This window comes from Maniola jurtina, chromosome 3, assembly GCF_905333055.1.
Source record: "Maniola jurtina chromosome 3, ilManJurt1.1, whole genome shotgun sequence".
NCBI classification, from domain to species: Eukaryota; Metazoa; Arthropoda; class Insecta; order Lepidoptera; family Nymphalidae; genus Maniola; species Maniola jurtina.
In genome coordinates this window covers 7,491,898-7,505,273 of record NC_060031.1, presented here as the reverse complement: position 1 = coordinate 7,505,273, position 13,376 = coordinate 7,491,898, and the positions used below count along the sequence as shown (strand labels likewise).

The 13,376-nt window shown below is 35.8% G+C and overlaps 1 protein-coding gene across 1 annotated transcript; it reads left to right on the top strand.

Moving 5' to 3' along the window:
• The first annotated feature begins 445 nt into the window (after nucleotides 1-445).
• On the top strand, nucleotides 446-13,373 carry LOC123880823. The gene is made up of 6 exons (XM_045929153.1): nucleotides 446-733; nucleotides 9,231-9,389; nucleotides 9,595-10,927; nucleotides 11,153-11,744; nucleotides 12,057-12,979; nucleotides 13,050-13,373. The coding sequence occupies exons 1-6, from the start codon at nucleotides 677-679 to the stop codon at nucleotides 13,148-13,150; spliced, it is 3,165 nt and encodes a 1,054-aa protein (XP_045785109.1). The 5' UTR covers nucleotides 446-676; the 3' UTR covers nucleotides 13,151-13,373.
• Nucleotides 13,374-13,376: the final 3 nt, after the last annotated feature.

Here is a 13,376-nt window from a genome sequence, read left to right as displayed (position 1 = left end):
TCATTGCTCTATAGTGGTGCTCGTGCTCTACCTATTCTGACCTAACTTTCGGGCCAAGATTTTAAACTTTGCATATTAAGTAGGTACCTATCTTTGTTTTACTATTGTGCAGAAATTACCTATTTGAATTTTCAAATAGGTATTTGTGGGGAAGTTCGGGCACAGGATTTTTCGTAGTCGATAGTTCGTCGAAGTAGGTAGGTACTTATCTTGCTTTAACGGTGAAGGAAGTGCTCCATAATGTTCTCAATTTGTGCGGCCAGCGTGGGCAGACTATGGCCCTTCTTATTCTGAGAGGAGACCCATGCTCAGTAGTGGGCCGGTGATGGTTTGTACCCTAGGTACTTAAGAGTTATGAATTTTATGACAAACGACTCGAACTAAAATGCCATACCATTTGGCATGTTGCAACACAATATAGCTCTTATGCGTAGGAAGCTTCGTCTGGGTAGTAGCTTGAAATCTGTAGTGGGCGTTGACACCGAACTGGTGCCTACAGTGTTTTTGCAAACAAGAAATAAAATAAGAGCTAAAGTTTTGCGTCGCATAAGCTGCGAGACACAGTCAGTAGGCTTCGCGCCAGCGCAAAAAGCGAACGTGAGCGCGTTTAAATTGTAGTGTGCGTCACTAAAGTGTAGCTGCAGCGATCGAGAAACGAACACACCGACATACAGGAATGGAAGTGGCGGGTAACTGGCGCCGAGAGTGGGCAGGCTCGGCGGAATACGGGAAGGTGAGCCCCATTCCGTGCTAGTTTACCTCTAAGGTAAAATTATGCACTTCATGTAGGTAACTACCTATTAAGTATAAAAATGCTCTTCATTCATAAATCGGTAATACATTATTCATATAAGTACTTACAATAGCTGGTAACAACGGGGTACAACTTCAGTCATCAAAAATACTTTATGTAAGAACTTGTGAAATATTAGTATTTTTTCTTTCAAGTTTAAGTTTAGGCCATGTCATAATTTTCTGTAATAGCAGACAGGCTTTACAGGTTAGATAGCTTTTTGTTAGGGAATGTAGGTATCTATACTGTTCAAGTTTACAGACGGTCATTGCCAAAAGTATAACCTGTTGTTTCCTTATATGGTGTAAAAACTTCGCGACCCGACCGCCTGAGCAAGCAATATCTTGTGATAGGCAAAAATGAATCACTCACACTGGTGCTCGAAAGGTCAATACCAATATTCATTTTATCTTGTTTCTGGACCTGTTTTGTAGGTAATGTTTGTTCAGTTCTTTTTTGTCGTGTGGTTAAAAATGGATTTAAGTATACATATAAAATAAAAATTTTATTATAACTACTACAGACAGATGACCACATACTTACCTACCTACGACTTCAAGTATATAGGATACTCGTATACCTAACTAATTTAGTCCTTAAAAGCGACTGTTATACAAACAGGTGTTATTTTTCCATAGGTGATTAATAAAATTGGTACCGTATACCTACCTAGGTAAATAAGTAATTAACTACTTCATTAATTATGGAACAACAACAGCTGTTTTAACCGATACTGTTTAAAATGGTTTAGAGTATTGGCTATTTACATAACGTCTTTTAGATAATGTGTACGCTCTTTCCTATGCAGGACGTATGCATTATTAATTTATACTTGCCATATACTTAAGTACCTACATGTCGAAGTCTATCTTTGTAACGCCCAACTATGGTATTTATCCAACAAGTTCGTTTAGGTGGGTACAGAGAATCCTAAAGAGCAAAATAACATCGAAGTTCCTCCCTCCCAAGTGTCAATAAGTAAGTAGATAGGTCTAGTAATTTGATTCCTCTTCACTTCATCTCACAAGTGCCATTAGGTGTAAAGTGATCAAATCCCGACTTATCAATGTTTACATATCCAACTATACCGACGTTGTGTAATACCGTACGTAATTTTGTAGTAGGTAGTAACGCATTTAGCTAGCCTAAACACTTAGCTATTGTAAAGTAGAGAAAGTGTCAATCGTGAGGAAACTATCCCGACTCCACGACATTAGAAAATCTTTTCACCTACCTACTGTATGAATTCACTTCCTCAACACGTACTTATTACCACCTATTACTTTATTAACAAGAAGGTATACGTGTCTACATAATCATAGCACTATAGTGCGTACAGCGTAACAGACTTTTACTAACAGTAAGTATAGGTAATAGGTACTTACCTACTTATTTCTTGATAAAGTGTTATTTTAGCTTGGTTTTTATTCTACTAATAATAAATGTATTTTATACAATTTACTTAACTGATTGTTTATTTCTCGGCGAATATAACGCACGCAAGGCAACATTCGTTTAAGGCCAAATAAAATTTTAATACATACTTACTGCATAATATAGGTACCTAATGTGATTGATTATGATAACTGAAGACATGATGCGGGGCGGGACTGGTAAAACCTCCCTAAACGCGGACGGCCGCATACGCGTTGAAGTCTTTTGCTTCAAACATAAAAGTAGCCCTAGAGAGTTGCAACCTTCAATCATTTCTTTCTTCCTTTTCTTGATTTTTGGCTTTTTCTATCTTACAAATTCCACAATTAACAATCAAAAACGTGCAATGGTAAGTAACTACTTACCTAATTTGAATAAATGATTTGAGTTTGAGCTTAATCAGCACAATGCACTACATACGTAACTACTAACTATGTAACTTGAATGGAGCCACAAAGAAAATAATTGGCCGCTAAAATATACCTAATTAATGCATATTGCAATGTGCCAAATTAAATAATACACAAACATATGAACAAATTTAAAAACAAATTGCTAGTAAAAAATCTGCTAGACCGTATATAAAACAATATGAAAGTTCTAGGTACCGCGAAAGTACGACAAAGATGGTTCTAATAGCGCCAATGCAGGCAAGTATGATCTCCACAGGTTTATATAAAAATCTTTACTTGAAAGAGTTCAGTTTAAGAAATTAGTCAAAATAATGAGTTTGTCGCGAGTTACTCACAAATTAGTCGATACTCTAACTAATTTCTTAAACTGGACACTTTCAAGTAAAGATTTTTATATAAACCTGTGGAGATCATACTTGCCTGCATTGGCGCTATTAGAATGCCATAAGCCTACTTTGTCATAGTATTAGTAGGTATACAATACTAATACTTTGTATTAGTTTACAAATTGGGGAAAACCAAATTAAATTTGAATTTCGCGGGCAAATCCGTCTAGTGCACCTTAACCATGGAACTAGAATCAGCTTAAGTATAAGTTCCTAGCATATTCCAGTTATGTTATTTTTCAGCGATCTTTTTATTGCATGGTTATTTCAATATTAAAATTAATATTATTAAAACAAGTCTTTGAAGAGCTTTGTTTGGAAGATTTGTTGGCACTGCTCGCATGCAATATCCCGGAAATCCTGTGTAAAGGCCACGCCGAGGCTGCGCCGCCACGCCGAATTATATAGTAGGTAGGTACCTACCTAACTACCTCTAATTTTAACTGCAGATGTCACATGATCATGAACTGTGCAACATCTATAATATAAAAATGAATCGCAAAATGTGTTGGTAAGCGCATAACTCAACAACGCCTGGACCAATTTGGCCAAATCTTTTTTTTAAATGTTCGTTGAAGTTCAAGGATGGTTTTTACGGCGAGAAAAATTAGAATTATTGCTGGAAAAATCCTAAAAATAGCCCTTTTCTTTTTCCCATACAAATGATTTCTAACTAAAACGTAGTCAATTTGAGCTTTATTGCTATGGTATAAAGTTCATATTAAATTACAAGCACTCACTGTTGTCTAAGCAATGTAGGTGTGTTCCTAACGTCAACGGTTCTGTTCAGGAGAATTTTTTAAAATACGTAGGCACAAAAACTGCCACATTACAAATCTTTTTGACAGGACGAAGTCTGTCGGGTCAGCTAGTTATTTATAAATCAACGTGTCTTTAGATTTCAGACTCAATTAATTAACATTTTCTTACGTAACCCTAGACGCATACGGCTTGAAATGAAACAGCATGAAATCCTATAGGCAAATTCCAGCGCAACTACGCAAAATTAGTCCAAATACGGAATTGGATATGTACCTAACTCTCAAAAAGAATATTAGATATTTAAGATTTGATAGTATGTACCCATAGGTCTAACAAGCAGGTTAACAAATACAATGCATGGCGGTTCAGCTAGTGGTTTGATACAATTCCTTTTTAGTTTTTAGTAGGTACGCAAAGTATATTGTATCTTAGAAAAAATAGCGCATCCCATTTTTAAAACTAGAATATGAAACTATATGGAGTTATTATATAATATAAAGAAAAAGATAATAATTTATAGAAGGTAATTATTAAGTAAGTAGGGTACTTATAGCCATACTAATTTATACTCATAATATGTTTAATAAATGCGAAAGTTTGTAGACCGTATTTGTTTACAATATTACGATCTATCCTGACGGGTACAGTGACAACTTGCATTCCGGACTTATCCCGGACATCTACCAACTTCCCATGGAATTAAAAAATGTCTAAATCCACGTGGACGAAATCGCACGCATTAAGTAGGTACCTACCTACCTATCTAGATAACAATAAATTGTTACATGTATGTAAACTTTTGTCATTCCCTGGCGTTACAATTAACATTTCATAATCTTTATTCCGATGTAAAACTGTTTATGAATGAAAACTTTGTTACTATAGGAAATCGTATAAAACGTAGGTAGGAATACGGCGTAGGAGTCTAGTTTTTAGAGCGTGATCTAATATATTGTTTGACGTGTTTTCGCCATTCCTTCTCTTGTTCCACGGATATTTATGTCTGCCTTAATAGACTACAGGCCCATGTTTAAAAATGGGTGGGTCATATGAACCACCAGGTGACGTATATAGGACGATATAAGAGCATAAAATAATAAGTTTCAGCACTATGCCGTCACTTGTAAGCTGTCCAACAGAGTGCTGGTGAGAATTGAAAAGTGCAGGTAGAGTGAGTACATTTTGGTCATATATTTTTGTACGGCATTTTTACCATCGATAGATCCATGAAAAATAATAAGAAAGCGCGCAGTGCCGTAAAAAAATGGTGCGCCACAAAGTCAGTAAATGTTTTGATTTTCTGACAATTTCCGGGGTAAATTTGGTCATTTAATTCTGTACGGCACTAGTTTCATACTGTTTCAATACAGCCTCTAATCCATTATTCCGCAACGCCGTACAAAAATCATGCGACAAGGGGAAAAAATTGAGGGTAGCAACCCCCTCTCTTTCCGTGGTCCGGGGGGTGATTTGAGAAAGTACGGCTTTGGTTCCAAAACATTATCTAGCACTCAAAAGTACTATTAAAAATAATGCCGTAAAAAAATTAGTGTTCATTTGAATGTGTATCAATAATTATCTTAATTTCATGGTATACTTAATTTTTAAAGCTGTAAAATCATTTGACTCTGTACGGCAACTTTTTTTTTAACATGATAGTGTAAAATACTATTGTTATATAGTATTGCCGTTCAAAAGAAACTGTTCTAAAAAAAATTATAGATAAATACAAAAACTGAAATTTTTCAAATTATTGCAAAAGTTTAAATATTCATAGATTAATAAAATATAGCAATTTTCTACGCTTTTCCCTTGTTTTAAATAGTATTAAGATAAATAAATTAGGAAAAAATTATGCCGTACATTTTAATGCAGACCATATCTTTTAGGCTGATGAAAATGACGCTACCATTTTAAGGGTGTAGTACTTTATGGCCATCTGATACTGTACGGCATTAACATATTTTTGAAGAGAACAATTGATAATATGATAAAATCACTATGCCGTCTAACTGAAGTGAACGGGTGTGTATATAATATCCACATCCCCTACAAACCTTTGGACCAACGAAAATGTACGGCATGTAAAAAAATATTATCTATGCATAAAACACTTTCAAAATAAATTAATTTTATGTTGTTTCAAATCACCCCCCGGACCACGGAAAGAGAGGGGCTTGCTACCCTCAATTTTTTCCCCTTGTCGCATGATTTTTGTACGGCGTTGCGGAATAATGGATTAGAGGCTGTATTGAAACAGTATGAAACTAGTGCCGTACAGAATTAAATGACCAAATTTACCCTGGAAATTGTTAGAAAATCAAAAAATTTACTGACTTTGTGGCGCACCATTTTTTTACGGCACTGCGCGCTTTCTTATTATTTTTCATGGATCTATCGATGGTAAAAATGCCGTACAAAAATATATGACCAAAATGTACTCACTCTACCTGCACTTTTCAATTCTCACCAGCACTCTGTTGGACAGCTTACAAGTGACGGCATAGTGCTGAATCTTATTATTTTATGCTCTTATATCGTCCTGTATACGTCACCTGGTGGTTCATATGACCCATCCATTTTTGAACATGGGCCTGTAGTCTATAACAGCGATGACATTAATTCCTTAGAAAAACTGGTATGCGTCATTTAGGACGATAGTAGGTATTCATTATTATACTTTACGTACCTATACGTAATATCTTCTATATTCAGTGGGTATTTTATTTATTAATTTAATTCATGACCGTGACGCTTTCATGAATCAGTGCATTAAAATCCCCGCGGTAATTCTTGTTAAGATGTCTCACGTAATTATTCCAATTCGCTAAGTCTCCGTAGTTCACAGATGTCAACGACCAACGGGCAATGGCCAACATCGCCATTCGCCGCGCCCCCCGCATCGAACCTGACTTCCGCTCGCGCAATCTATTTAAAATTCTTCTAATGAACACTATGTTGTGTCTCATCCTAGCTACTTAAAATTACGTTGACCGTTGTAAAGTTACAAGCACAAAATACTTAATAGTACTTAGCCGTAGTAGGTATAAGTGCCTTCCAGGTTACTTGAGTCTGCATCGGTGTTTGCTCGCAGTTCAGTGGGCGAGCTGCGACCTTAGTTTGGGTTTCAGTTTGCATACGGTGACGTCAGATATTTCTCTGATACCTACATTACCTTGATCCATTAGTAAAACCAGTAACAACTGCTAGCCTGCGGGCAATTAACATAGCTACTAAAACGGTATAGGTAGTTAAATAACTTACTTGTTTTTTTTTGGAAACTAGCTGATGTCCTGTGTCTGCGTAGATATTTTTTATAGCCTATATATTCGTATCCGGGATGCAAGCTATCTCTATTCTAAAGTCAAAATAAAAGTAACAAACATGACGCAGACACACTTTCGCATTTATAATAATACTAGATGATGCCCGCGACTTCGTTCGCGTGGATTTAGGTTTTTTGAAATCCCGTGGGAACTCTTTGATTTTCCGGGATAAAAAGTAGCCTATGTGCTAATCCTGGATATTATCTATCTCCATTCCACAGCCAAATCCGTCCAGTAGTTTTTGCGTGAAGGAGTAACAAACATACACACACACACACACACACACATACAAACTTTCGCCTTTATAATATTAGTGTGATAGTGTGATTAACTAACTAGATGATGACGACTTCGTTCACGTGGATTTTGGTTTCTAAAAATCCCGTAGCAACGGTTTTTCTGGATAAAACCTATGTTAGCCTGTGTTCGTCTCCGTCAGCTAAAGCTAATAGACCGATAGATAAACAGACACACTTTCATATTTATAACATTAAGTATTATATGGATAATGGTATGGATTTACTTTTTGAGATGTTTCCTAAGAGGGAAAGTATGAATTTTCTGTTCTCTTTGTCCGACACTGTTTTTGAAAGACACTTTATATACTTAACTAAAATATAAAGTACTTAGGTACCTAACCTACCTATATAAATTGGAATATAAGTTTTATTAAAATTATTATTTGCTCCAAAACAAAACGGGGTACTTAACTACCTACTTACTCAAATAGAAGTAATAATGTTAATTTCTGACTCATGTGCTGATACTATGTATAGTACGAGACAGGTCGCGATGGCAATCGGGGTGGGGACGCCCCGCACACCCTCTCAGCCCCCGTGCTAATGCGGTGCAAGACAGCGCGGGTGACGTGCAGGAGTGCGGGGCGTCCCCCCGCCTCATACACCGATCGCCATCTCGACCTATCGCGCACCACACTGCCCGCCACAAATAATAATAATAGTAGCGAATAAAAGGACAAAGACTGTCGAAGAGAACGCAATCACAGCCACCTTTTCATTTCGCCTCCGCGTTCAATGTCCACGTCACTTACGACAATAAAATAGTTGCCTGTCCCAAATGAAGGACGCATTAAGATTTGTGGCATATGGTAGTTATTTATTATGATATTGATAAAAGAATTATGATATACCATATTATATTAGGTACTATATTCAAATCTCGTTCCTAATTACTCAAATGAATCATGTCCAGGATTTTTCAGAAATTCGTTCAAAATTTTCAGAAAACAAGTTTCTATAAGTTATTGTAGGTGGTAACTAAAAAGCTTTATATAAAAACGTTATATTAGTAAAGAATGTTAATATACCTAATAGACACTTGATATAAATTCGAGACGAGCTTAAATTGCATATTGCGCTATCCGATCGACAAGATTATTACATTACCTAACTGCAGTCATTTAATCTCAGTATGGATTGCTTTATGTTACAAATGATCAGTGATATTTACATATGCGCGCTTATTTATTATTTCATGAACTCAAGTACTTTGATTTTTAAGGTTCCGTTCGTTATTCATCGGACGGAATCCTCTGCACACGAGTTCAACTCGCACGTGGTTTTTAACCCCCGACCCAAAAAGAGGGGTGTTATAAGTTTGACGTGTGTATCTGTGTATCTGTGTGTCTGTGTATCTGTGTATCTGTCTGTGGGACCGTAGCGCCTAAACGAATGAACCGATTTTAATTTAGTTTTTTTTGTTTGAAAGGTGGCTTGATCGAGAGTGTTCTTAGCTATAATCCAAAAAAATTGGTGCAGCCGTTTAAGAGTTATCAGCTCTTTTCTAGTTTTCTTGTATAAAAGAAGGTTAGATAACCGTTAGGTTCATAATATTCAAGTGTCAATTGACAAATGTCAAGGTGTCAAGATGGACGTTGCCTAGATATACATAATTATTTATTTGAAAATGATTTGTCGGGGGTGTTGAAAATTTTTAATTTACACTTGTTTTACTCTCAAATCATTAATGGAGTTAGGCACCATGGTGTCGTTATAATTTTCACTTGTTTTCTCTAAAGCAAACGTTGGAAAAATTTTCAATACACCCTTGCTGTTTAAGGATTATAATAATGGATTACCAACGTTGACGTTTGCAGGTGACCGAAGGGGGCGTGACGCGCAACGTCGCCCGCGCCATGGAAGTGCTGCACGCCAGCGCGCCGGGCGCGCGCGTGCGCGTCATGCGCGCGGCCTACCACTCCTCCGCCGGCCCGGGCGCACCCGCCTCCTCCTACTTGATGCACTCCTCCAGACAGGTATACTTTTACATCTCTGCTATTTTGAAAAATTGGGTTGATGTGTTGGGACGTTTTCAATACATTATCTTTTTTTATGGAGATTTATTTTATTTTTTGGCATTGCATAACCTTTACTCGTCTCCAAAATATCTTAATTTAGTAGTTTATTTAGTACACCTAAGCATATATCATTCAAAAATTTAACAATAGCATCTTTTTTCAGGTCTTATCATCCGGATATAATTTTTTGGAACCGACCCCGTCACCATCGAAACCCTTGGAAATATCCTCAACTCCATTGGAGTCGTCGCCTGAAAGCGAGGTGGGGAGAGGAAACTACAAGGTGACGGAACCGGACGATTATGACATCTCTGAACCGTCCAAATGGAGAGGTTCAACCGGAAAAAATTCAATTCGAATGCCTAGTGAAGAATCATCGTCAGCAGATAATGCCAGTATTATTGATCTCGACTCGAGAACGAACAGTATGTTTAAAAGAACTTTCCAAACTAAACAAAGTGATGATAAAAGTAGAACCCATATTATAAACACCAGGGTTTCCCCGTTATTAGACGCGCCAGTTTCATTGAGTACTCTTAAATACACATCTATTCTAAATAGTAGTGATGAATGGAATAATAGAAGAAAAAGCTACAGTTTTGAAGATACATCGCCCCTCGATCAAAATGCATTGCCTCAAAATAACTCTTACACAATAGACTCATCTACGGATAGCGGTATATGCAAATCATCAGAAATTGTTAACGATTCATTAAATAGTCCTACCAAAATGAAACACTTCATAAGTACTGAAAGAAATCTTCCAGACGAGTCGTTTAAACAGTGGCTATCAAGAAATAGATCTAATTCATATAGAGACACCAGCATGACTCCACCACGAAGTTACCTTACGACTGAAACTCCACCTACTGAGGGTAAAATTACTTTACAATCTTCTGGAAAAGTATCAATAACTTTGCCATTTGAAACTCAAAAGAGCGCAAAAACTGAAAGGTCGGTTTTAATTGACGACAGTGACCGTAAAACGAAAAAAGTAGAGTTTTGTAAAACGGAACTGCACTTTGCTGTAGACACTGGAACAGTTAATATAATAGCTACCGATGAAAAACCACCACCTTCAAATGACTTTAGAAGGAGACGCAGTGCTTTTGTGCCGTTAAACAATAAAGTCGATAGATCAATAACTCTTTTCGGTGAAAAATCGGAATTTTCAGAAATTGGCAATGATCAAGGCATTTTGAATAATGAATGTGGGGAGTCCGATGAGAATACGGCAGCTACAAAAAGTATTCTCAAAAATAAAATTCCGAAACCCAAGCCATATCTTCTTGGAGAGAACATGGTATTTGGGAGTTCAAGTGTCGTTACTAACAGTCTAGACTTAAATAGAAGCCAGACAAGGACAAGTGCAGTTTCTCTTATAAATAGTCAATTGCAATCAGAGAGACGATACAGTAATGAAACTATTTCTAGCGGTTTGAGTGATATAGATTCAACCTCTGTATCGACCAGTACATATAGGACGGGAAGTACAGGTATATTTCCTCATGTTTTGACTTTTACGAAATTTCTCCTCTTCGCGTCACACTTTCGTTACTAACGATCATGGCTCCTTTCAGATAATACCTACCCCTTACGATACTCTTTCAACCCAGCTTCCATATAAATTAAATAAGTTCCAAATACTATACTTAAGTATAATTTTGTTATTAGTAAATATTTTTTTTTCTATAATGTTATTAAGATAGCTGTGCTTACAGGTCCACAAGAACGTTTTAGCAACCACGTAAAGACATCAAATAAGGGTCCTATGGAGATTATAGATACAAAATCACTTAACAAAAAAACAGGAGTTTTACCTGAACTAAGTAAAGCTAAAGTAAGAGAACTTCGAGGAAGAGATTTAGCATACTTTGGAATTGAAAAGGACGAAAGTTCTAAATTTATTCAGAGTCACGATAATTTACAAGAAGAAATATTTCATTCTGTTAAGTTAGTGCAACAAGTGTCTAATAGCGTTTGTAATAGTGAAGCGGAGTCCGATGATGCCCCTGAGTATCAAAATTTAACCACTAAGTTTAATTTTAATAAAGTTCCTACTCCAAGTCCACGAACGAAATTCGACAAAGAAACGAAACAATTAAGCGAACTAAGAATTTTAAAACCAATCAGCGAGCAAGACGCTGAACATACAGTTCTCTCTGGATTAAGAAATAATAGTTTAAAAAGACATAAAGATTCTTTAAAACAATTGCATCAAACTCCTTTGGTATCAAGCAAAACTACCAAAGAAAAACAATACAGGCAAAAAGATACGAAAGACAGCATACGAAATAGTTTTACTTCATCTGGGTAAGTAAACAAGACAAAAAATTATAATTTACCGTATACAAATAACACTAATATTATAAAGGCGAAAGTTTGTGTGTATATATGTGTGTATGTTTGTTATTCTTTGACGCAAAAACTACTTAACGGATTTGGCTGAAAAGAATGGCGGTAGATTATACCATGGATTGTTATTTGACACATAGGCTACTTTTTATCCCGTAAAATCAAAGATCTCCCACGGGATTTTTAAAAACCTATAATATATACACGCGAATGAAGTTGCGGGCATCAGCTAGTAGTAATATATTTATAATAACCATTGCTTTTTTTCAGAAAACCTGGAAACAATGTGTCTAAAAGTATAAAAAGTAACAAAGAAAATCAAACTTCTAACTTCACGCGAGATACAGCGTCACGAGAAACAGAGACGCCTCTGTATGTAAATGTTAACTTTAGAAGGTCAGAAAGGAAAGAAAAACACGGCCCATTTTTGGAAGATTCAAGTCTTAAAGAAGTTCGGTTGCGAAGTTCAATAAATAAGGATCTAAAAACAAAATATAAACAAGACACAGCCAGACCAAAAAGCACTTCCCCAGTAAAAAAAGAGAGCGACACAAATAGACCTAAAGAAAATATTCGTTATGAAAATAAGGATAAAAAGCATGATATACAACAAGAAAGTCACCAACATTTACCAAAAAAGCATACACCAAGACGGACTGAAAAACTAATAACACCAGACATAATAATGCCTGAAAATATCTCTGAGCAAACTTCTAAGGATTCCAAAAGAATTTCAACAAGTAGTAATAATAGTACACATAATAAATTACAGAGAAACGAATCATTAAAAAGAACTAAGGCCCAAAACTCGACAAGAGTAAGTTTGGAAGATGAAAATGTGCAAAAAAATAAAGTTAATAAACATCATAAAGAAAAAGGCAATATAAAATCTACAGTAAAAAGTTTCAACAATCACTCAACAATTACATCAAATGAAAACAAATCTCCATCGAAGTCTAGCAGAAATACAGAATTACAAAAAGTAGACAAGACATTCGACACAAAACTCGACAAGTCTACAAAGTCCCAACGCAACAAATACGTAATAAACTATGATGACAAAAATGGAACAGTTTCATCTATTTGCAAAATAAAGAAGGGGCCTGGTACATATAAAAGAAAGGTGACAATTGAAAATAAAATTCCTGAAGAATCCAATACGAAAGAGAAAAGTTTAAACAAAATTGCCTTACGTAAGTAATCATGTGCATGCTATAATAAGTTACAACAGCTATAAATAAGTTTACCATGAAAATCTTTCAGTCCAGCTACGTGAACAATATTGGAATACTTTCAATCAGGATTCGAAAAATAGGAAACGGAAGTCAAACGCACATGTACAAAGATCTTGCCAGCTACTATAGCTAAGAGCATTACTTGTTTATGTTAAGGTGATAAACTGAAGATTTTGAAATATATGATAATAGGGTAGTTTGAAGTAGATACCTTTTGTAATAAGCTTATGTCGTTAATTAATTAATATTTTATTGATCTCACAAATCACATTCAACTATTTGAAATAATGTAATACTTTGCTGGTTAACACTGCTATTTAGTAACGTATTAATAAATTAAATTTAATATAAAGAA

Excerpts from the sequence above, each read along its gene's own strand:
- LOC123880823 (XM_045929153.1), top strand. The coding sequence starts at position 677 with ATGGAAGTGGCGGGTAACTGGCGCCGAGAGTGGGCAGGCTCGGCGGAA. Across the intron at positions 9,390-9,594 it reads TGATGCACTCCTCCAGACAG|GTCTTATCATCCGGATATAA; the intron begins GTATACTTTTAC and ends ATCTTTTTTCAG. Across the intron at positions 11,745-12,056 it reads AATAGTTTTACTTCATCTGG|AAAACCTGGAAACAATGTGT; the intron begins GTAAGTAAACAA and ends GCTTTTTTTCAG.